Source organism: Onychomys torridus, chromosome 8 (genome assembly GCF_903995425.1).
Source record: "Onychomys torridus chromosome 8, mOncTor1.1, whole genome shotgun sequence".
In the NCBI taxonomy this organism is placed as follows: Eukaryota; Metazoa; Chordata; class Mammalia; order Rodentia; family Cricetidae; genus Onychomys; species Onychomys torridus.
The window spans coordinates 17,030,206-17,054,270 of NC_050450.1; the positions used below are offsets into that span (position 1 = coordinate 17,030,206).

At 48.4% G+C, this 24,065-nt stretch overlaps 1 protein-coding gene across 6 annotated transcripts; it reads left to right on the top strand.

Moving 5' to 3' along the window:
• Positions 1-2,623: 2,623 nt before the first annotated feature.
• Srrm2 (serine/arginine repetitive matrix 2) lies at positions 2,624-24,001 on the top strand. Of its 6 annotated transcripts, none has more exons than XM_036197947.1 (15): positions 2,644-2,858; positions 6,206-6,477; positions 7,359-7,466; positions 7,663-7,827; positions 9,465-9,542; positions 9,896-9,958; positions 10,225-10,257; positions 10,510-10,560; positions 11,287-11,379; positions 12,018-12,207; positions 14,442-21,031; positions 21,752-22,039; positions 23,130-23,243; positions 23,342-23,446; positions 23,527-24,001. In XM_036197947.1, exons 2-15 carry the CDS (start codon positions 6,236-6,238, stop codon positions 23,534-23,536), a joined length of 8,130 nt encoding a protein of 2,709 aa, XP_036053840.1. In that variant the 5' UTR covers positions 2,644-2,858; positions 6,206-6,235; the 3' UTR covers positions 23,537-24,001. The 6 variants fall into 6 exon arrangements, 5 of the variants coding, with proteins under 5 accessions (XP_036053845.1, XP_036053844.1, XP_036053840.1 ...); XM_036197950.1 differs by having other exon boundaries at positions 23,345-23,446; XM_036197948.1 differs by having other exon boundaries at positions 9,899-9,958.
• The last annotated feature ends 64 nt before the right edge of the window (positions 24,002-24,065 follow it).

The following is a 24,065-nucleotide window of genomic DNA, read 5'->3' on the forward strand; positions in this document are numbered from 1 at the left end:
TAACCACACGTTAAATCCCTTTCCCAGTTGAGCCAATCTCGTTAGCTCTACATTCTTGCTGTTACTGTTGTTGAGAAGGGTCTTGTCATAATAGTCCAGGCTGGGAGCTTCCTGTCTCAGTCTTGAGTCCTGGGAGTACAGACATGCATACCCAGATTTCAATGTTATTTTGATTTTGAAAATTACACCGTGGACGTGTAAAGGAATTCACTGTTGTCATGGGAAAAGAACATTTTCCCCATAGGGTTGTCATAAACATTTAATGCATAACTCAGGAACAAAATTTGGCACAAGATATGAGGGATTTAGATGGGAATTTAGCATACAGGAAAGGTCTCACTAGAAGTGATATGATCTTTAAAGAAACCGCCACCTTTACTTACATCCTCCAATACCTTGCCATATTAACTCCAAAGGTGTGTCTAGTTTATGGAAGTCTACAAGTATTGGGGACTTCAAACAAACAGGGAAAGCACAATTCTAGAGCACAGAAATGTGAACTCAAATGTGATTCGCAAGCCTTTAATCCCAGCTCTCAGGAGGCAGAGGCAGGTGGGTTTCTGTGAGTTCCAGGACAGCCAAGGCTGTTTCACAGAGAAACTTTGTCTCGAATCTCACAATTTTGGAATTCTAGTACCTGAGTAAATAAAGTATTTGATGGTAAATTAAAAAGAAACAACAAGCCAGGCAATGGTGGTGCACACCTTTAATCCCAGCACTCAGGAGGCAGAGCCAGGCGGATCTTTGTGAGTTCGAGGCCATCCTGGGCTACCAAGTGAGTTCCAGGAAAGGCACAAAGCTACACAGAGAAACCCTGTCTTGAAAAACAAAAAACAAAACAAAAAAAAAGAAATAACACTATCAAATCTAATTTCTGGTACTCAAGACTGCAGACAGGTTGGTGCTACATCTGCTAAGACAATCCAGACATTAGCTTGAAGGCTACAAGGACAGCTTCCTACAACTCTGCTTCGCGGGAGACCATCTTTTAATCAGCCCTAGAAAAAAGGCCTTCTAAAAATTAATGGGGGTGGGCTGGAGAGATGTCTTAGAGAGTCCTTACTACTGTTCATGCGGAGGAACTAAGTTCGGTTCCAGCACCCGCCTCAGCTGGCTCACAAGCCCTCAATACCTCTGACCTCTGCAGGAACTGCACTCATGTGTGAATACCCTGAACAGACAAACATGTCTACACATAATTTTAAACACATAAATTAAATAGAAAATAGGCTGGGAGTGTAGCTCAGTGGTCGAGCCCTTGCTGGCACATATGAAGACCCGGGGCTGGATTCCCAGCACCGCACTATACTGCACAGGAAATGGTCCAGTGGAGTTAAAATTTTTAAATTGTTCCTTCTTACACATTCTTTCACACATGGCACAGATTTTACAAGCAAAATCGCTTTATCTAGTCTCTCTACTCAAAGGTAAATGAATTTTTCTTTTTTAAAATTAATTTTTCTATTATCAGCTTAATACAGTATAAATTCCTATCCTAATAGTGAAATGTTTCATTGAGGCTTGCTCAGTAATTGAAACCAAAACTTATTATAAGCCGCAGTCATCCTAGGGTCCTCCCTGCTATATAGCCTCCCTGGTTCTGTGGGTTGCAGTCTGATTGTCCTTTGCTTTATATCTAAAATCCACTTATGAGTGAGTACATATCATGTTTGTCCTTCTGGGTCTGGGTTACCTCACTCAGGATGATTTTTTCTAGTTCCGTCCATTTGTCTGCAAATTTCATGCTGTCATTGTTTTTCTCTGCTGAGTAGTACTCCGTTGTGTATGAGTCTATCTAGTCTCTCTACTCTAAGGTAAATGAACACTTTTTTCTTTTTCTTTTTTTGAGAGAGGGTTTCTCTGCGTAGCCTGTCCAGGAGCTCCTTCTGTAGACCAGGCTGGCCTCGAACTCAGAGACCACTCTGCCTCTGCCTCCCGACAGCTGGGATTGAAGGTGTGTGCCACCATCGTCAAGCTAGAGAAACTATTTCTTATTGGCCTTCGCGCCCCATTTCATCTCCATCTAAGAAGGTGAAAACTATGGACACCACAGGAGACTAGCTTGGCTTTTGCTTCAGAATCTGGCCCAGCGCCGGGTTCAAGCCAGGAGGCTTGACTCTGAAGCATCTCCTCCCGAGAGCGGAAGACCAGGTGCTGTGTGGCCTCACTCTTGCGAAGGAAACCCGCAGTCACAGGGAAGAAAGAGGTAGAGTTGCTGAGCCATTGCCGCACAACACAGGGAGACAAAATGGCGGCGCTGCCCGGAGAAGACGCTAGACGAGTCTCTCTCCACAAGTGAACTACAACTCCCACAACTCCCCGCGCGGAAGGCGTGGCTCTGAGCTATTCTCCGGCGAGGTGGGTGGCGGCCCCGTGCCCCTCCCCCTCCTACAGAGGATTTCCAGAAGACGTTGCCTCTTGGGTATGGTGCCCCGCCTTCCCCCGCTTCTCCCCGCAGTGCCCGACGGGACTCGGGGTTTTTCGACTTCGCAGTCGAACTTCTCTAGCGCCTAAAAAAAAAAAAGAAAACCAAAAAAAAACCCCCCAAAACTATACTTCTCCGCGGGGCTTCCACGCCTGCGCACAACGCACTACGGCTCCCAGAGGGCCCCGCGGCTCTCGTGATTGCGTGCTGACGCACTCGGTCGTGCTGACGTGCAGCGCGGGCCAGGCGGGGTGCGAGTGGCGCAGTCGAAGCCCGCTGCGGCCCCTGAGGAAGCGAGCGAGGCGGCGGCGGCGGCGGCGGCGGCGGGCGGACCGGCCAGGCGGCGGCTTCAGGCCCCGAGGGACTCGCAGACCCGAGCAGCAGCTGCGGCAGGACCTCTCCCCGTCGGGGGCGGCGGCCGGAGCGGCGGCGGGTGAGAGACCGGGAGCGCGCTCGCTCGCCGGGTGGGGGAGGGGCGGCGGCCTCGGCTCGAGGCCAGGGCGTGCGGAGAACGGCCCCGGCCGCCGCGCGCACGCGTGCTCGGCGCCTCCGCCCGCGCGGACGCCGCGGCTTCCCTTCCCCTCCCCCTCCGCGGCCCCCAACCCCCCCGCCCCCCCCCCGGCGCCCCCGGCAACGGCGCGCGCCGCCGCCGCCGCCCGCTCGCCGGCCCGCGCGCCCCCGAGGCGCTCTCCGGTCGCCGCCCTTGCTCGCCGGGTCTGGGCAGCCCCTCCTTCCGCGGTCGCCCCTTTCCGGGTCTTTTTTGTGCGTTCCGGCCGGTCTTCGCCCTCCGCCCCCGCCGGGGCCTGGGAAGCGGCCGGCCGGAGCCTCGGCCTGCGGGCGCCGCGCCGCCCCCTCCCCCACTCCCAAGGCCGAAAATAGGCCCGGCGGCGCGGAGAGGGCCGGAAGGCCTGGGGCTCGGACGGGCGCCGTTAGTCTGCGTGCTGAGCGGCCGAGTGTGCGGGAGGTGGCGGGGGCGGCGGTCCCCAAGGTGAAAGCAAGGAAGGCCGTGTGCCGCCTCCTCCCGCCCTGCCATTGTTTGTTATCTTCCTCCCTTTCTGGCGCGGTGAGGCAGGGTCTCTGCACAGCCCTGGAACTCACTCTGTAGATGGTAGAGGAGGCTGGCCTCGAACGCAAAGGGACGTGCTTGCCCTCGCCCGCCCGGCGCTAGCGTTAGAGGTGTGCGCCACCACGTCCCGCTCCTACCCCGCTCTTTAAACATGTCTCCTCAAATGTTAGCGCCAGGGAGGCTTTGGGAGCTTTTCGATGGGAAGAACATTCTGGACTTAAACAGACTGCCTTGTGTCAGCCATTACTTGGCATGAATTTTTTTTTTCTTTTCTTTTTTGTTTTATGTGCATTGGTGTTTTACATTACCTGCGTGTATGTCTGTGTGAGGTTGTCAGATCTTGGAGTTACAGTTGTGAGCTGCCACGTGGGTGCTGGGAATTGAACTCAGGTCCTCTAGAACAGCCAGTTCTCAACCACTGAGCCATCTCTCCAAGCCCCGTTGCAGTTCTTTGAAGATGTTTCAGAATCAAAGATTCAAGAGGAGACTTGTTTTTTCTCCCTTTGGGTGGGCTTAGGTTAGGTCTCTTCCGGGTTGATATTGAGCTGTGTATGTTGCACGGTGCCCTCGCAGTTAGTAGCGTTGCAGCACTGAGTTGTGTATGTCTCTGTCCTTCTCCTTGACCCCACCCATTGCAGTTCTCTCGGTTGCAGTTTCTTTTCTTGAATGTCGTAGTTTCTGCCTCTTTTGTAGTTTGGCATTCTGGTAATTATTTTCTCTTGGCAACTTGCTTTTTCTTTCTGCTGTTAACCTTGGGAAGTTTGCCTACTTTGTGCTCCTGTTTTAAGTGCTGTCTGGTTTTGGTAGTTGGTAGTTGTGGTTTTCCTTTTAGTGTCTTGAGCACTGCTTTTATACTGGGTATAACATATCTACCCCTCCCCCCTTTATTTTTTAGCTCTTCCCTGAAAGTTCTCCAAAATCATGATTTTTTTTTAAATACCTTTTGCTTAGCTTTCATCAAGTAGTGAGTGGGCAGATTTTTGTGTGCAGTGGTGGAAGTGTGGGTGGGTGAATGGTTAGAATGGAAGATTGTTAAAAGCCTTTTGCAAAGGATACAAATAAGGTGAGGAATCGATATAGGCCCTAGATTTAGAGGAAGGGAGGATTGGTAATTTTAGACTATTAAGAATGATTGTTGGAAGGTAATACAGATTCTTTGGCTCTAAAAATTTTTTTCCATTTCTCCCTAAATTTACACTACTTGCCTTTCATAGATTTATTTAGCCTTATCTGTCATTCTTGACCCTGATAGATGTCTCTTACTTGCTTTTAGTTTTCTAAAAGTTGTTTCAGTTGAGTAGGGTAAACTTAGGCTAGGCTTGAGAGTGGGATGGGGCAAAAGTATATTTTGGTGTTTGGTCTACATTCAACATTTGCCTATATTTTGTTTTCTCATACTTCCGGTGTTTTGTTTAGGAATTGATACATTAGTTCTGAAATTTCTTGAATGTAATCTCTTAAACAGCTCCATCTTTTCTGTCTGCTTTTACTAACCTCCACTTTCCCCTGTTCTTGGGTGGTTTTCTTTTGCTTTGAGATTTCCATTTTGGAGAAAATGTGTTGGAATTGGAGGAAAAAAAAATAAAGCATATATAGTGAGAAGGGCCTAGAGAATGAATAATACAGTCCAAAAAACTGGAGCTTGGGGGTTCTTAATCATGCTTAGGTTGGAACAAGATGAAAAGGTAGAACTTGACAGGAAAACATAGGGTTAAATTGAAGAGTAAAGCAGGACTAGGATAAAAAAAATGAAGTGCCAGAACAGAGATTGACAGGGAAAGTCAACAGCTTTTACATTAAGAGATGGAGTTTGAAGGTTCTAGAGACTTGTATAGAGAAAGTATGGGGACAGTGAGAACAGAGAAAGATGGTTTATGCTTAGACTATCCAGTTAAAAACAGGCAATATTTAACAAGAGCTAGCCAGACTTGGAGGAACTACAAGGGATGTGGTAAACCTTACTGGGAAGGAAACTAAAATAATAAAATCACTGTAGTTGGTAGGAGCTATGAATATTTGGAATCAGAGATGGCTCACCTGCCCCATGTTAAGTATAAGCTTATGTACCCATGGTTCCTCTGTGTTTCTGATATTCTTGCTTGCCTGTAGTTTGGGTGTGAGGCTGCATAGGACATTTGGTTCATGTTAACTAGTCAGTTTATGTATTTGGATACCGAGGACTGTTTATTCTATTTCTTGTTTGTTCAAGTTAGTCTAAATATTCTCTTGGAGGAGTCTTTGAAAATGGACTATAGGCTTTAAGGTGCTTCTGATCTGTGGTGTTTGTTGTGCCATTTGGAGGACTTTAGTTACCGGTAGTTACATTCAGTGTTTGGTGAAGATAACCATTTGTATGTATTGTGGCCAAAGAAGAATAAAGGGATAGTGTGGAGAGATTTGAGACAAACTGGATTCTTGTTTGCTTATCGTGTAGAAAGGATAAGTACAAAGAATAGCTTAGAGTTTAGTGAAAGTACATTGTGAGAAAGTTTAAAAGTAGATGGTGATTTAGTGGAAAGGATGAAGTGTGGGGAGGATAAAGGGAGGGTTTTGTTTGCAGACCAGTGAAATGAGGAAGCATCATTTTGCTAATGGAGGTTCAGTGTGAGACTAAGCATTGAACTAAAGGCTAAGAGAGCCAGGGATGTGGGAGATGTGGTAAGTAGTTAGCCTGGGGCCAGGAGCCTGACTGGTGTCTCCCCGCTCCCCCTCAGGAGCGGTGGTGCCCCCCTGGGCACAGGGCCATGTACAACGGGATCGGGCTGCCGACGCCCCGGGGCAGCGGCACCAACGGCTACGTCCAGCGCAACCTGTCCCTGGTGCGGGGCCGCCGTGGTGAGCGGCCTGACTACAAGGGAGAGGAGGAACTGCGGCGCCTGGAGGCTGCCCTGGTGAAGCGTCCTAATCCTGACATCCTGGACCACGAGCGCAAGCGGCGCGTGGAGCTGCGATGCCTCGAGCTGGAGGAGATGATGGAAGAGCAGGGGTGAGGGAATGGGTGGGGAGAAGCCAAGCACTGAGTGAGTGCTTAGTTGGGTGTTAGGTGGGATGTGTAGAAAGAAACTAGAGCAGGTTGAAAGCATCCTAAAAAGGAGTTGTAAGGAAGAAAGAAAATGAGCTTGAAGAATTGGTCAGTGCATAGTGGGATGTCAAGGGAACTGTTTGGAGCATTAATAGCAGCCTAAGGGGGTCTGAATTATTTATCTGAATTTATGAAGAAGGGGGCCATCAAGGAACAAAAATGTGCTGTATAGGAAGGTAGCGTTAGGCAGAAGAGCTAGGTAACCTGACAGGTGTTGTTATTGGAAGGAAGAGAAAGGTAGGTGGATGTAAGGATTGCGGCCATGGAAGGTGGTAAAGGCAGGAGATTGGAATTGAAAGAGCATTTGAATAGAGGCTATTATGAGCTTGGCAGAGAAGTGAAATTTTGGAAAAGGAGCACATTCAGGTAGAAACCCGTTTAGAGCAGTGGTTTTCAAACTTGAGCAATGGTATCCTTTTATACATTATGTTTTCTTTGAAGTCCCAGAAAATAAAAGATCTGTTTGTGTTGAAGTTGGGAAAGGAGCACTGGGAACTCTGCCAGCAAGCAAACTGTCCTCTCTTGGCCCCTGAATTGTAGCATGTTTAAAATCCACTGTTCTAGAGAGCATAGTGTAGAGAAGGAAGGGGGGTATGGGGAAAGATAAGGAAGACTTAAAAGGGGGGTATGGGGAAAGATAAGGAAGACTTAAAAGAACTTTTTGAGTGACAAGTACTGTGTGCATGAAGAAGGAAAAAGGACCCTGTTGGAGAAGGAAGCAATTACAAATTTGGACTTGGGAAAACCCCTGTCAAGCTCTAACATAGAAGGGATTTGTCGTTCAGGTACGAAGAACAGCAGATTCAAGAGAAAGTGGCGACCTTTCGACTCATGTTGCTGGAGAAGGATGTGAACCCTGGGGGCAAGGAAGAAACCCCAGGGCAGAGGCCAATGTGAGTGGTGTTCTCGTTCTTTGGAGTCTATGCTATTATACCTACTACTCTCTTTTCTTTTTACCTGGGACTTGGTTTTGCCTTCATTCACTTTCCTTAGTCCATAGCTGTTTTGACTCATCCTTATAATTAAGTTTTGCATCAGGGCTCTCACTTTTTCCCCTGTATCCTTCAGATTTTGGCCTTTTCCCCCCAGGGTAACTGAGACCCATCAGTTGGCAGAACTGAATGAGAAGAAGAATGAGCGGCTCCGTGCTGCCTTTGGCATCAGTGATTCCTATGTGGATGGCAGTTCTTTCGATCCCCAGAGACGAGCTCGGGAAGCTAAACAAGCAGCTCCTGAGCCTCCCAAACCATACAGGTAATCAGGAGAGAGGCCCAGGTCTGCTTCCTTGTTAAAAGTATTTGTTATGCTAGTAGTTACTACTAGTATTTCTAAGCTTTTTTTTTTTTTTTTTGTTTAGTTTTGTTTTTCGAGACAGGGTTTCTCTGTGTAGCTTTGCGCCTTTCCTGAAACTCACTCTGTAGCCCAGGCTGGCCTGGGACTCAGAGATCCGTCTGGCTCTTGCCTCCGGAGTGCTGGGACTGAAAGCGTGCTCCACCACCGCCCGGCCTAAGCTTTTTATTTATTTATTTATTTTTGGTTTTTCTGAGATAGGGTCTTACTATGTAGCTTTTGGCTGTCCTGGAACTCACTCTGTAAATCAGGCTGGCTGCCTTTCTCTGCCTCCCGAGTGTTGAGACTAAAGGCATGTGCTACTATGCCTTTCCAAGTTTTTTTTGCTTTCCTCAAAGATTTATTTATGTATTATATATACAGTGCTTTGCCTGCATGCCAGAAGAGGGCACCAGATCTCATTACGGATGGTTGTAAGCCACCATGGGGTTGTTGGGAATTGAACTCAGGACCTCTGGAAGAGCAAGCAGCGCTCTTAACCTCTGAGCCATCTCTCTAACCCATAGCACATACTTTTAATGCCAGCACCAGGGAGGGAGAGGCACATGGATTTCTGTGAGTTCAAGGCTCTTTTTTTTTCTCTGTGGGTTCAAGGCTTTTCTTTTTAATTTTTTTTGTTTTTCGAGACAGGGTTTCTCTGTAGCTTTGGAGCCTATCCTGGACTAGCTCTGTAGCCCAGGCTGGCCTTGAACTCAAAGAGATCTGCCTGGCTCTGCCTCCCGAGTGCTGGGATTAAAGGCATGGGCCACCACGGCCTGGCTATTTTTTTTCCTTCCTTCCTCCCTCCCTTTTTTCTTTTCTTTTTTTGAGCTTACTAGGCAAGCGCTCCACCACTGAGCTAAATCCCCAACCCCCACCCGGCTATTTTTATTTATTTTTTAAATAATTAAGCTATGTGTGGTGGTGCACACATTTTATCCCACTATTCAAGGCAGATGCAGGCAGATCTTTGATTTCGAGGCCAGCCAGAGCTACATAGTTAGACCCTTTATCAAACAATTTAATGAAACCAGATGTGACAGACACCTTTAATCTCAACACTTGGGAAGTAGAGGCAGGAGGATTTCTTGAGTTGAGGCTAATTTTCTCTACATAGGTAGGTCCAGGACAGCCAGGGAGGGCTATATAGTGAGACTTGCCTCAAAATACACCCCCCCCCCCCACTTACAAAACCTAGGACTTATTAGATACACAACCACTTTTATAGTACAGCTTTTTGTTTTGGTTGTTTTTTAAGACAAGGTTTTTCTGTGTATCTCTGGCTGTCCTGGAACTCCCTCTGTAGACCCATCTGGCCTCAAACTCGGAGATCTGCCTGCTCCTGCCTCCCAGTGCTGAGATTAAAGGCGTGTGCCACCACCACCCAGCAAATTTATATCTTTTCGTTCAGAAGTTTACACACACACACACACACGAATTGGCATGTAGCAGTTGTCCTTAGGTGAAACAGTTATCAGTGAACTGTTGCAAGTATATTCGTTAGGATGAAATGTTTTAAGGAAATTTGTCCTGCCACCTAGAATCTCTTTGCCTTTTCCTAGCCTTGTCCGAGAGACAAGCAGTTCTCGATCACCAACTCCAAAGCAAAAAAAGAAGAAAAAGAAGAAAGATAGAGGACGGTAAGTCAGTTGGAAAGTTACTCTAGTCTCTAGAGGGACCTTACCTGTTGTTGAACTTCAAGAAGTTGTTTGCTTTCAGGTAGTGAAGAATCCAAATTGCAAAGATAGTTGAAGGGGACAGAATTGCTTTTTCAGGTTTCAGCTGAGAAATGTGTGCTTAGTGGGAAATGGTTGAATCTGTCGCCCAGCCAAAAAAGCTAGCCAGTATCATTTCAGATTTCAGTTTTTATGTTTATCAATTGACTATAGAAGTAAATAAGGTGTGGGTCATTGATTGTGCAGTTTTGAGAATTACAGGTTAGAAGTCCAAAAAGAAAGCTAAATAAAATGACTTGCTTCTGAACCCATTTTAGCAGGTCAGAGAGTAGTTCTCCTCGACGAGAGAGGAAGAAGAGCTCAAAGAAGAAGAAACACAGGTATGAGATGGAATTTCTTTTTCTAGTGTTTTTTAAAGATAGGGTCTCTACATATATAGCCTTGGCTGTCCTGGAACTCACTATGTAGACCAGGTTGGCCTCTATCTAGCTCAGAGAGATCTGCCTACCTCTGCTGAGTTAATTAAAGGCATGTACCATCACCCCCTGGTTAAGATGGAAGTTTTTGGTAGTGATTGGAGGCAGCTCTTGAAAAGTAGTTGTGGTTTAATGATTTTCTCTTCTGTCCCCCCTCCCCCCACCAACAGGTCAGAATCTGAGTCCAAGAAACGGAAACACAGGTAAGAAAGAACTTATTGATCCTTGGGGGAGAGATAATGGCACATGGGAGTGGTGAGCTACTGCTTGATGGCTTTGTTACTCTATATTCAGCTTGTAGGACGTGGTGTTCCTTTACCTACCCTTTACCAATAAAATTTGGCCAATTATATTTCCATTTCACTTCAGATTTAATTAATTTTTAATAATTAAAATTTATTAATTTAATTAATATTTAAAAAATTCTTTTTAGACAACATTTCCTTATTTTCCAGGTCTCCTACTCCAAAGAGCAAACGTAAATCAAAGGACAAGAAGAGGAAGCGGTAAGTGTCTTAGAAGAAATACATAAATGCCCCCCTTATGGGGAGGGATTGAAATCACTGGTAGTTAAGGATTGACAGATGGGTATGTAAGGGGGAAACCCAAAAACTAAACCTGAATGAGTGTTGTGTATGGTTGAGTAAAAGGCCCTTTCCATCAAACCTAAAGAGATCAGGGTTTTATCTCTGGGACCGATATAATGGAAAGAGAGAATGAACTCTTATAAATTGTTTTCTGACTTCCTTCTGCATACATGTACACTCAAACTGAATGTGATGTGGTTTTTCTAAAATTTTTTAAATATATTTCTTTCCCCAAAGATTTATTATGTATATAGTGTTCTGCCTGCGTGTATCCTTTCATGCCAGAAGAGGACACCAGATCTTATTACAGATGGTTGTGAGCCACCATATGGTTGCTGGGAATTGACCTCCGAACCTCTGGTAGAGCAGCCAGTGCTCTTAACCGCTGAGCCACCTCTCTAGCCCTTGTTTTTTAATTTTTTTGTGTGTATTTTTGAGACGGTCTTTCTGTGGCGCACTGTCTTGGAACTCACTCTGTAGATCAGGTTGTCCTCAACTGGAAGAGATTGGCCTACCTCTATTTCCCAAGTCCTGAGATTAAAGGCAGGGGTCACCACGCCTAGCAGATTTTTAAAAAAGAGATGAGTTTGGAGAATTCAGAATAGGTATAAGAGTCTCCTGAGCTTTGTGGTGGTCCTTCTTTAGGTCTCGAAGTACAACACCAGCACCTAAGAGCCGCCGAGCCCATCGGTCAACTTCTGCTGACTCTGCTTCTTCCTCTGATACTTCTCGTAGTCGGTAAGGGGTAGTCCAGGAGGAATGGAGGGAGAGGGAATGATGGGTTAATCAATTTAATATTTATTGAGCGCCCACGGTGTGCTAGGCGCTGCACAGACCATTCCGAAGACACGGTCCCTGCCCTCTAGAAGCTGACAGGCTAAAGCAACAGGATGGACAGACATATATACATTTCCCCTTGTCTTTTTTATTTTTATTTTATTTTTTGTTTGTTATGATGTATATGGACTACCAGAATAGGGCGGGGGTGGTTTGCTGGTTTGGTGGTGTCTTGGGGAGGAAGGAGTCCTTACCCTGGCTTCCTTAATCGGGGAAGGCTTCCGGATGGTGGGCTCAGAGGTGAGTTGTGAATGAAGTGGGTAGGGAAGGGCCTGGGTGGAAGGTATGGGTATGTTGGAGGGTGGTGAATAAAGGGGTAGAGGGGTATTTGGGTTTATATTGGGAAGAGATGGAACAAAAAAGGACTTAACACTTGTGTTTTTGAAAACGATTTGAGTCATGTGACCAAGACTTTTTTTTTTTCCCCCCAAGAGGGTTGTACATATAAAAAAGTGGATTGCAAGCTGGGGGTGGAGGGGGTTTTCTAGTCTCCCTCGAGCTGATTTCCTTGTTCTCCCCTGCCCTCCATCAACTCACAGGTCTCGAAGTGCTGCTGCTAAAATTCATACAACAGCATTGAGTGGGCAAAGTCCTCCCCTTGCTTCAGGGCATCAAGGGGAGGGAGATGCACCTTCTAGTGAACCAGGTGCCACCAGCATACAGCAGCCTAGTCCAGACGCTTCTACAAAGCAGTCTAGCAGTCCATATGAAGACAAAGATAAGAAGGAGGTATGTTCTAAGTTAGTTCATTGGGTTTCAAGGTTTTTACTCAGGAATCTGCCTTAAAGGGACAAGTATGACAAAGTAATGTAAGGTATCTGCTTTGTTTTGTTTATTTTTTCCGAGACAAGGTTTCTCTGTAGTTTTGGTGCCTGTCCTAGATCTCACTCTGTAGACCAGGCTGGCCTCGAACTCAGAGATACGTCTGCCTCTGCCTCCCAAGTCCTGGGATTAGAGGTGTGTGTCACTGCCAGCTGGCAAGGTATCTTATTAAGAGAAAATCTTGCCCTTTTGAGTTATGGTCAGGTTTAGCTGTGGAGGTTGGCAAGGAGCTATAGAAGGCAGTGAGAATTTGTGTGTGTGTGTGTGAGAGAGAGAGAGAGTGAGTGAGTGAGTGAGTGAGTGAGAGAGAGAGAGAGAGAGAGAGAGAGAGAGAGAGAATGGGTTGGGGGTTGGTTTCAGAGAAACAGACTGGAATAGTGTAATAGCAAGCATGAAGGTTTTGGACAGTATTGAAAGGGGATACAGAATAAGAGAAAGGAAGACTTCGCTGAGTTAGAACTCAGTAAAGTAGGCAGGCTTAGCAGTGCTGCACGATGGACATTTTATAAGCAACTGCTGAGAAATAAATTTGAGATTCTATTTCTACATTGCTCTTTCAGTTTACCAAGTCCTTTTTACACAGTCATGACCCACTAAATTGTGAAGTCTTCACAATGAAACTTCTGTGGATATTAATAGGTTTTACATCAGTAATTTGTTTATATCCGTACAGTGGAACAAACATTTTTTTAAGAAATTAATTTTTCACTGCCAGGTGGTGGTGGCACATGCCTTTAATCCCAGCACTTGGGAGGCAGATCCAGGCGGATCTCTGTGAGTTCCAGGCCAGCCTGGTCTATAGAGCAAGTTTCAGGAAAGGCTCAAAGCTACGCAGAGAAACCCTGTCTCACCCCCCCCCCCCCCCCATTTAACTTTTCTATTTAAAGTGTCTCTGTTTACTTTTTAAAATTGTGTTCCTTTTTTTATTGTGTACTTGTCATGATTGACTAAATTTTTTGACCCTTTGATTTGGTGCCGCCAGTCTGAAAACATTAAGGAGTGGTCTTTTTGGTAGTTCCGTTTTATACCCTCTATTCTAGTCCCATGGCTGATTGTTTCTACTGGTTTTAGTAATTAGTATAACTTAATATCTCACATTTTTCAAGTTAAAGTGTTTATGGTTTTGGCCTATTTCTTGGCCTATTCCTGTGAGAACTTGGTGAATTAATTTTTGTGTGTGTATGATGAGGGGAAGGCAAGTGTGAGTTATGCATGTTTGGAAGTCAGAGGACAACTTGTGGAGTCCGTTGTCTATTTCTATCTATATATGGGTTCTGGGGATTGAGCTCTGGTTACCAGGTTTATGTGGCAGGTGCCATCTCACTTATTTACTTATTTATTGGTCAATGATTTATTTATTTACTTATATATTTAGAGACAGGGTCTCTTTAGGTAGCTCTGGCTGTCCTGCACTCACTATGTATTCCAGGCTGGCCTCCGAACTCAAAGCTCCACCTGCCTCTGCCTCCTTCCTGATTGTTGGGATTAAAGGCGTGTACCACCATTCTAAGACAAATCATACTCTCAAAACTTTGCCCCTTTTTATGCTGTTATAACTTAATTTAGTCCATACTTGAGTAAAGTTATTGTTAACCAAACTTTTCTCTTTCCATTGAATCATAACTTTTTTGGGGGGGAGTGGTTGTGTTCATATGTATCCCACACACATTGCCAGATTTCTTCCCTTGTAAAGAAAAAACTTCCTTATTCTCAGGACACTGGTATTTGTTGGTAATGGTAGTACATTGTTTTCAATTTGTCTTTCTTCTGAATTATTACTTGAGGTCAGAGAATGTCTGTACAGTCAGATTTTTCCCCTAGTAGCGCTTTATTTTCTTAATTTAAAAATGCATTTATTTTGTATGTGTGGGTGAGGTGGATGTACATTACATGTACAGGTCAGAGAACAACTTAGAGTGGGTTTTCCCTTTCCACCCCATGGTTCCCATAGTTTGAAGCCCACAAGGCTATATTGATGTCTTCACTAAGCATTACATGATGTCTTGTTAATTGTGACTTTGAGTAGGGAAATTGGTGTAAAGGGTATATAGAGGAAAGTATTAGAATCTTATTGGAATCTTATGGGGTGATATTGAAGTTTTGGTGTTTATCACTATCCTTACTTTCTCTTTCACTCTTAGAAATCTACAGTTCGACCTAGTCCCTCTCCGGAAAGGAGCAGCACAGGGCCAGAACTACCTGCCCCTACTCCGCTCCTTGTTGAGCAACATGACGACTCCCCACGACCCCTTGCAGCTATCCCGTCCAGTCAGGAGCCAGTTAACCCCTCATCTGGGGCTTCCCCAACCCGGGGCTGTTCACCAACTAAGTCTCCTGAGAAACCTCCCCATTCATCTTCCTCAGAGAGCTGCCCACCATCCCCCCAGCCTACCAAAGTTTCTCGGCATGCCAGCTCCTCTCCTGAAAGTCTTAAACCCACAGCAGCTCCTGGGGGTCGCCGAGAGATTTCTTCTTCACCCACATCTAAGAGTCGTTCACATGGCCGAGCAAAGCGGGATAAATCTCATTCTCATACTCCATCTCACAGAACAGGGAGATCCCGTAGTCCTGCCACTAAGAGGGGACGATCTCGATCTAGAACCCCCACCAAGAGAGGTCATTCTAGGTCCCGGTCCCCTCAGTGGCGTAGGTCACGGTCTGCACAGAGGTGGGGAAAATCTAGAAGTCCCCAGAGGCGTGGCCGGTCTAGATCTCCTCAGAGGCCAGGGTGGTCCAGGAGTAGAAATACCCAGAGAAGAGGCAGGTCTAGGTCAGCAAGGCGAGGCAGGTCACACTCTAGATCTCCAGCCACTAGGGGCAGATCGCGTTCTAGAACACCAGTTAGAAGGGGTAGATCTCGTTCTAGAACACCTGCCAGGCGTAGATCACGGTCCAGAACACCTGCCAGGCGTAGGTCTCGGTCTAGAACACCAGCTCGGAGGGGCAGGTCTCGCTCAAGAACGCCTGCTAGGCGCAGATCTAGGACCCGATCACCAGTTCGAAGGAGGTCTCGAAGTAGATCTCCAGCTAGGAGAAGTGGCAGGTCACGGTCTAGAACACCAGCCAGGAGAGGTGGCCGGTCACGGTCTAGAACACCAGCCAGGAGAGGGAGGTCACGGTCTAGAACACCAGCCAGGAGAGGTGGCAGGTCACGGTCTAGAACACCAGCCAGGAGAGGGAGGTCACGGTCTAGAACACCAGCACGACGAAGATCTCGCAGCAGAAGTCTAGTTAGACGTGGAAGATCTCACTCTAGAACACCACAAAGAAGAGCACGATCTGGCTCATCATCAGAGAGGAAGAACAAATCTAGAACATCTCAGAGGAGGAGCAGATCCAACTCAAGCCCAGAAGTGAAAAAATCTCACATTTCCTCAAGACGGAGCAGGTCTCTTTCTTCACCAAGATCCAAAACAAAATCTTTGAGGCGAAGCCTTTCAGGTTCTTCTCCGTGTCCTAAACGAAAGTCACAGACACCACCAAGGCGAAGCCGCTCTGGTTCTTCACCACCTAAACGGAAGTCAAAAACTCCACCAAGACACAGTCATTCAAGTCCATCTCCTCAGCCCAGAGTAAAATCTGGAACACCACCAAGATCAGGGTCTGTAACAAACACACAGGTGGATGAACACTCTGCAACACCACAAAGACAGAGCCGTTCTGAATCATCACCTGATGGTGAGGTGAAATCGAGGACCCCATCAAGACAAAGCTGCTCTGGGTCTCCTCCTCAAGTGAAATCTAGCACACCTCCAAGACAGAGCCCATCTAGATCGTCATCTCCACAACCCAAAATAAAGACGGTAATATCACCAAGACGAAGCCGTTCTGGCTCCTCTTCTCCAAGTCCTACTAGAGTGACATCTAGAACACCTCAGAGGCAAAGCAGATCAGTATCTCCCTGCTGCAATGTAGATTCTAGATTGTTGCCAAGACATAGCCGTTCTAGATCCTCCTCACCAGACACTAAAATGGAACAAGAAACACCGCTGAGACTCAGTCACTCTGGGTCTACATCGCCATACCCCAAAGGCATGCTCCAGACTCCTCCAGAGCAAAATCTCTGTGCATCAAAGTCACCCTGTCCCCAGGAGAAGTCTAAGGATTCACCAAAAGAAAGCTCTGGAACCTTTTCTCTTTGTCCAGGTGTAACACTTAGTACCTTGCCAGGAGAGAGCGGTTTTGGCTCCTCATTTGTGCAGCAGAAAGGACAATCTCAAACTTGGCCAGATCCCAAGTCTGATACTTCAAGTCCAGAAGTGAGGCACACTCACTTGGAGTCTCCATCGCTACAGAGCAAATCTCAAACATCTCCAAAAGGTAGCCTGTCCAGATCTTCATCTCCAGTCACTGAGCTGACACTCACATCACCAGTAAAACAAGATAAAAGTGAATTATCAACAGATCCAAAGGTGAAATCAGGAATGTCTCCTGAGCAGAGTAAGACTAAACCTGACTCTAATCTATATCCTTCAATAGAGTCTAAATCTCTTTTGGTACAGAGCAGATTGGAGCCTTCTGAATTAAAAGAGAAACTAGGTTTAATTCAAGAGGATGTTGTTGCATCATCTTTATCAAGAGATAAATTTAGTCCTATACAGGATAGGCCTGAGTTTTCCACAGTACTAAAAGATACACCTCGAGTACTATCAAAGGAAAGAAGTGGAGCTGGGTCACCTCCAGGCACAAGAGACCAAAGTAGTTCATTACCTAATTCATGCCAAGATGAATTAATGGAAGTAGAAAAATCTGAGCAAACTTTAAGCCAGGTACTACCCAGTTCATCTCCAGAACATAAAGAAATGCCTGGAAGTAACATTGAATCATCTCCTGAAATAGAAGGGCCTGCTGTATTGTCTGCTCTTGACCAAAGCCAGGCACAGGTCTCTTCAAAAGCAGCAGAAATCCCTGCAGTGACTTCATGTTGGAGTGGGCCACAAATTTCTCCAGAACATAAAGAACTATCTCATTCTCCCCCTGGGGAGAATAGCTTTGAGTCATCTTTAGAGTTTAGAAACTCAGGCCCCATTTCAGAAGGAAATGCTGGATTTTCTCCTGAAGTTAAAGAAGAATTGAATGGGCCATTCCTTAATCAAACAGAGACAGATCCATCTCTGGACATGAAAGAACAGTCAACGAGGTCCTCCAGGCGCAGTAGTTCTGAGTTATCCCCAGAAGTAGTGGAAAAGGTAGGAATATTTTCAAGTCAGAGTGTGTCTTCTCCTGTACTTGAGACTGTACACAGAACACCTTCAAGAGAAAGGAGTAGTTCTGCATCTTCTCCTGAACTGAAAGATGGTTTACCGAGAACCCCATCTAGGAGAAGCCGGTCTGGGTCTTCTCCAGGACTTAGAGATGGGTCTGGGACTCCTTCTAGGCATAGCCTATCTGGGTCGTCTCCTGGGATCAAAGATACACCTCAGACCCCATCCCGGGGACGAAGTGAATGTGACTCTTCCCCTGAACCAAAAGTGTTGCCTCAGACTCCCAGAGCACGAAGTCATTCTCCATCATCCCCAGAGCTCAACAACAAGAGTGTCACCCCTCAGAGAGAAAGAAGTGGGTCAGAATCCTCAGTAGAACAGAAAACTCTGGCTAGAACCTCTCCTGGGCAAAGAAGTCGATCTGGGTCTTCCCAAGAGCTTGATGGGAAACCTAGCACATCCCCTCAGGAAAGAAGTGAATCGGACTCTTCTCCAGATTCTAAACCCAAGACTCGAACCCCTCTTAGACAGAGGAGTCGCTCTGCATCATCTCCAGAGGTTGACAGCAAATCTCGACCCTCACCCCGGCTCAGTAGGTCTGGCTCATCTCCTGAACTGAAAGATAAGCCAAGAGTGCTACAGAGAGCTCAGAGCGGTACTGATTCTTCTCCTGAACACAAAATACCTGCCCCTCGGGCCCTGCCAAGACGTAGTAGATCAGGTTCATCAAGCAAAGACAGGGGCGCTTCACCTGAAGGAAGCAGTAGTTCTGAGTCTTCTCCAGAACACCCACCCAAATCCAGAAGTGCTCGAAGAGACTCCAGGTCTTCAATGGAGCCAAAGACAAAGTCTCGTACACCACCTCGACGTCGGAGTTCTCGTTCATCTCCTGAGCTAACCAGGAAGGCTAGAGTGTCTCATAGAAGCCGCTCTGCCTCCTCCTCACCAGAAACTCGCTCCAGAACTCCACCAAGACGTCGAAGAAGTCCTTCAGTATCTTCACCAGAGCCAACTGAAAAGTCAAGGTCTTCACGGAGGCGACGCTCAGCTTCATCACCCCGTACCAAGACAACTTCAAGGAGAGGCCGATCTCCTTCACCAAAACCTCGTGGACTCCAAAGATCCCGATCCCGCTCACGTAGAGAGAAAACCAGAACAACCCGACGACGAGATAGGTCTGGATCATCTCAGTCAACATCACGAAGAAGACAGAGGAGCCGGTCTAGGTCTAGGGTCACTCGTAGACGGAGGGGTGGCTCTGGTTACCATTCAAGATCACCTACCAGACAAGAGAGTTCCCGAACCTCATCTCGACGCAGAAGAGGCCGGTCTCGTACACCTTTGACCAGTCGGAAGCGATCTCGATCACGAACATCACCGGCTCCATGGAAGCGCTCTAGATCTCGAGCCTCACCAGCTACTCATAGGCGATCGAGGTCCAGAACACCCCTTATCAGCCGACGTAGGTCCAGGTCTCGGACCTCACCTGTGAGTAGGAGAAGGTCAAGGTCAGTGAATAGGCGCAGATCTCGATCAAGAGCATCCCCAGTGAGTCGAAGGCGATCCAGGTCCAGAACACCACCAGTAACTCGACGTCGTTCAAGGTCCAGAACACCAACAACACGCCGTCGCTCTCGTTCTAGGACTCCTCCAGTGACTCGAAGAAGGTCCAGATCTAGGACTCCACCAGTAACCAGGAGGCGATCTCGAAGCAGAACTTCACCAATTACTCGAAGAAGATCAAGATCCAGGACATCACCAGTCACTCGGAGAAGATCTCGATCTCGTACATCTCCAGTTACCCGGAGGCGTTCCCGATCTCGTACCTCTCCAGTGACACGCCGCCGCTCCAGGTCCCGAACTCCTCCAGCTATTCGGAGACGCTCTAGGTCCCGGACACCACTGTTGCCACGCAAGCGCTCTCGAAGTCGCTCACCACTTGCTATCCGTCGCCGTTCTAGGTCTCGTACTCCTAGAGCAGCTCGAGGCAAGCGGTCCCTAACAAGATCTCCTCCAGCCATCCGTAGGCGGTCTGCATCTGGAAGTAGTTCTGATCGGTCACGTTCTGCCACTCCTCCAGCAACAAGGAATCATTCTGGATCTCGCACACCTCCTGTAGCACTCAGTAGCTCTAGAATGAGCTGCTTCAGTCGTCCTAGCATGTCACCAACTCCTCTTGACCGATGTAGATCACCTGGAATGCTTGAACCCCTTGGCAGTGCTAGAACACCCATGTCTGTCCTACAGCAAACTGGTGGCTCAATGATGGATGGTCCAGGTCCCCGGATTCCTGATCACCCAAGAACATCTGTTCCAGAAAACCATGCTCAGTCTCGAATTGCACTTGCTCTGACAGCCATCAGTCTTGGCACTGCCCGGCCACCTCCATCTATGTCTGCTGCTGGCCTCGCAGCAAGAATGTCCCAGGTTCCAGCTCCTGTACCTCTAATGAGCCTCAGAACAGCCCCAGCTGCCAACCTTGCCAGCAGGATTCCAGCAGCATCTGCAGCAGCCATGAACCTTGCCAGTGCCAGGACATCTGCTATTCCAACATCAGTGAACCTTGCTGACTCAAGAACACCATCTGCAGCAGCAGCCATGAACTTAGCCAGCCCTAGAACAGCAGTGGCTCCTTCAGCTGTGAATCTTGCTGATCCTAGAGCCCCTGCAGCCACAGCTGTGAACCTAGCAGGAGCTAGAACACCAGCTGCGTTGGCAGCTTTGAGTCTCACAGGCTCTGGGACACCCCCAACTGCTGCAAATTATCCCTCCAGTTCCAGAACACCCCAGGCTCCTAGTCCCGCAAACCTGGTGGGTCCTCGATCTGCACATGGCACAGCTCCTGTGAATATTGCTGGCTCTAGAACCCCTGCAGCTTTGGCTCCCGCAAATCTCTCCAGTGCCAGGATGGCTCCAGCATTGTCTGGTGCAAATCTCACCAGTCCCAGGGTGCCCCTTTCTGCTTATGAGCGTGTCAGTGGCAGAACCTCACCTTTATTGCTTGACCGAGCTAGGTCCAGAACACCACCATCTGCCCCAAGCCAGTCTAGAATGACCTCTGAGCGGGCACCTTCTCCTGCTTCAAGAATGGTCCAGGCTCCTTCACAATCTCTTCTCCCTCCAGCACAGGATAGGCCTCGGTCCCCTGTGCCATCTGCTTTTTCAGACCAATCTCGTTCAGTTGCCCAGACCACTCCTGTAGCAGGGTCTCAGTCCATTTCATCTGGGACTATAGTAAAGTCCACATCCTCTGCTAGTGACCACAATGGCATGCTTTCCGGCCCTGCCCCTGGGGTGTCCCATGCTGAAGGTGGGGAACCGCCAGCCTCTACTGGGGCCCAGCAGCCTTCTGCATTGGCTGCTTTGCAACCAGCAAAGGAACGTCGGAGCTCTTCCTCTTCATCATCATCCTCTAGCTCATCATCATCATCATCTTCATCCTCCTCCTCCTCCTCTTCCTCTGGCTCCAGTTCTAGCGACTCTGAGGGCTCCAGCCTTCCTGCTCAACCTGAGGTGGCCCTGAAAAGGTGAGGGAGTTAAGGAGTCTAGGGGGAAGGTATTTACAATGGGTTGGGGAGTTGGGAGGGAGAAATCTTCTCACAAGTACTTGGCTTTTTGAGAAAGTATGGGGGACCTTGGCCTTCAAGTTGGGAGTAGAAAGAACACTGGGTGGGGGCTTTGTGGGGTGGAATGGGACAGATAAAAGTCTCCAAAGGTTAATTCTCCAGAGGATAATGATAAGTTTTCCATCTCTACAGAGGACAGAACTAGAGGAAATGGACTTAATTTTACAGCAGGAGGGATGGCAGTTAGACCTCAAGAGGAACTCCCTGGGCTGGAAGGATCTTCAGAGGTCATCCCATCCCTCTCCCTGCCTCCAGGCAGGACGGCCCCTCCCCAGCCAACCTGCACTCACAGGGGCCTCCCCAAGCTGCGGCTCTCCAAGGAAGGAGACCACCCAGCTTCAGCTTCCACATCTGAGTCCAGGGGCCTTATTCCTTCATCAGGGACATTCTTGAGGTTTAACCTTGATCCCTTGTGCTTCGGGCCCCAGCCTGTTGCTTGTGTTAGCAGAGGTTTGGTCAGCTCTGTGCCACTGCTCCAGAGAAGTGCTTACTGGCCTGCCTTCGTGTGTTCCCAGGGCCTTTCTCAGACACCCCTCCCCCACTGCCGTTCCTCCAGGCCAAGGAAGGTAGGGTTGGGGCTGGGGTATCTTGTCTCCTTGTGACACCTTTCTTTTCTCACAGGGTCCCCAGCCCTGCCCCAGCCCCAAAGGAGGCTGTTCGAGAAGGACGCCCTCAGGAGCCAACCCCAGCCAAACGGAAGAGGCGCTCTAGCAGCTCTAGTTCCAGCTCCTCCTCCTCCTCTTCTTCCTCCTCTTCCTCCTCCTCCTCCTCTTCTTCCTCCTCCTCTTCCTCTTCTTCTTCCTCCTCCTCTTCTTCCTCTTCTTCCTCCTCCCCCTCCCCTGCTAAGCCTGGCCCTCAGGCCTTACCCAAACCTGCAAGCCCCAAGAAGCCACCCCCTGGCGAGAGGAGGTGAGTGCTTCCTTGCCTGTTGTGGAGAGGGGGTTGGGGGTGAGTTCTCCAGAAAAGGGACCCTGGGTGAGGTTCCTGCTGGGGTGCCTCGTGTGGACGTCTGTGTCTGGTTGTACGGAAGGAGTCCGACGCTCCTCCCTCCCACAGTGGTGTTGTGTTCTGGTCAAGGGCTGCACTATCCAACTGAGGGCCCAGGCCAGAACTGGGAAATCTAGGATTCTTCCTCCCTCTCCCCTCCCCTATCAAGCAGCCTGGTCTCAGAGATTCTAGCTCTAAGTCTCCCCATTGCTGCTGCAGGGCTCTGGTCTGGCCACCGTCATCTTCTCCCGACTCTGTCCACAGCCTCCTCCCTGTCTCCCTGCCTCCACGCCATTCTCTTCCACACGTAGCCAGAGGGATCTTTCTAAAACGCACATCTGGTTACTTCCCTTCACTCCACAAATCCTTCCGGGACGCCCTGTGGCCTGCAGGATAAAGTGCCACCTCTGCGGGAATGGCGTGTGAGGCTCTTCACCAGCTGCCCTTGCCCGCCCTGTGCTCCTCCTGCCCGCCCCCACACATGCCCTGTGCTCCGGCCATACCCAGCGCCTTGCAGTCTTAAGGAGAGCCCCATGCCTTTGGACATGCTGTTCCTTCTGCCTGGGATTTCCTTGTCTGCCTGGTGAACTCGTTCTGCAAGACTGCACTCAAACAGCACCTCCGAGAAGACTGCCCTGCCATTTCCTTCCCCTGCCCAGGTCCCCCATGTTTGCTCGGGATCCCCAGGCCCATGCACATCCATCCCTGCTGGCCTGTTTCCTATGTAGGGGGCATGTGTGCCTTCATTGTTGACCTCTACTACCAAACAAAACTCCAAGGGCAGGGACTCTTTTATCTTTGCATCCCCCGCTGCACCCTGTGCCCTGTCCACTGGGGGCACTCGGTGGATGGTGTGCGGGCGGATGGGTGAGTGCGGACAAAGGTGGGTCTGAGGCTGGCCCTGTGTGGTGTGAGGTTTGGTGGTCAGGACCTGGGTGGGTGGTCCTGAATGCTTGCTTGGCTGGTGGGTTTGTGAGGATGTGGTGCTATAGAGGCCTACTCTGCTCCCTAGGTCACGCAGCCCTCGAAAGCCAATAGACTCCCTTCGGGACTCCCGATCCCTCAGTTACTCACCTGTGGAGCGTCACCAGCCTTCGCCCCAGCCTTCACCAAGGGATCAACAGAGGTAGGTGTTATCAGCTTAGCTCACATTGCCACCATTAACTTACAAGAAAAAAAGTCTTATTAGTACTGTTCCGGTGCCTAATTTCTGTTTTCTTGTAGCAGTGAGCGTGTTTCCTGGAGAGGCCGAGGGGACAGCCGTTCTCCTGGGCATAAGCGCAGGAAGGAGACACCCAGTCCCCGACCTAATCGCCACCGCTCCTCCAGGTGTGTCTCCTTAACAGCCTGGCCCTTGTGAATGTTAGGGATATTTGTGGAGTGATGCGCTGACCCGTCTTCTCTTACAGGTCTCCATAATGTGGATTCCACCTCACCTCCTGCTCTGGAGACATGAGTATTCCTCATTTTCCCAGAATCATGGAAGGAGTCTTTGTCTGCCTTCCCTTGAACCTTGGCAGCATCTTGAGGGAGGGTCCCCCCCCCCCCTTTTTTTTCCTGTGAAATGTTGATCTCTGTGAGTTTTTCTTGGTTCATGTGTTTTGGGGTTGGAGTGGGAGGGAAAGTTTGGGGAGGGAGGGGCACAATTCAGGACATCAAGGCCTGCAGCTGTAATGATCCAGGGAGCTGTCCCTTCAAGTTCCTGGGGGCTGACTGATGTTTTGGGGCTTGGTGAGGAAGTTGATTTGAAGGAGTTGCTGCACCCCCTTTCATGAGGTTGTGACACCCCTCCCCCCAACTTTGTTTCTTAAGGCATTTTGGTTTTTTTAAATCTGTACAGCAAAAGCAACTTTTCTGTCGAATAAAAAATGAGAAATGCAGTAATTGGGTCTGTAGACTTTACTTGTGGCTAAATTTAAGAGTTGAAATAGAGTGCCAGGCAGGCGGT

Bases quoted from the DNA above. Each gene is read 5' to 3' on its own strand.
- Srrm2 (XM_036197947.1), top strand. From the start codon at position 6,236: ATGTACAACGGGATCGGGCTGCCGACGCCCCGGGGCAGCGGCACCAAC. The intron at 6,478-7,358 runs GTGAGGGAATGG...TTTGTCGTTCAG, and splicing joins GAGATGATGGAAGAGCAGGG to GTACGAAGAACAGCAGATTC. The intron at 7,828-9,464 runs GTAATCAGGAGA...GCCTTTTCCTAG, and splicing joins GAGCCTCCCAAACCATACAG to CCTTGTCCGAGAGACAAGCA.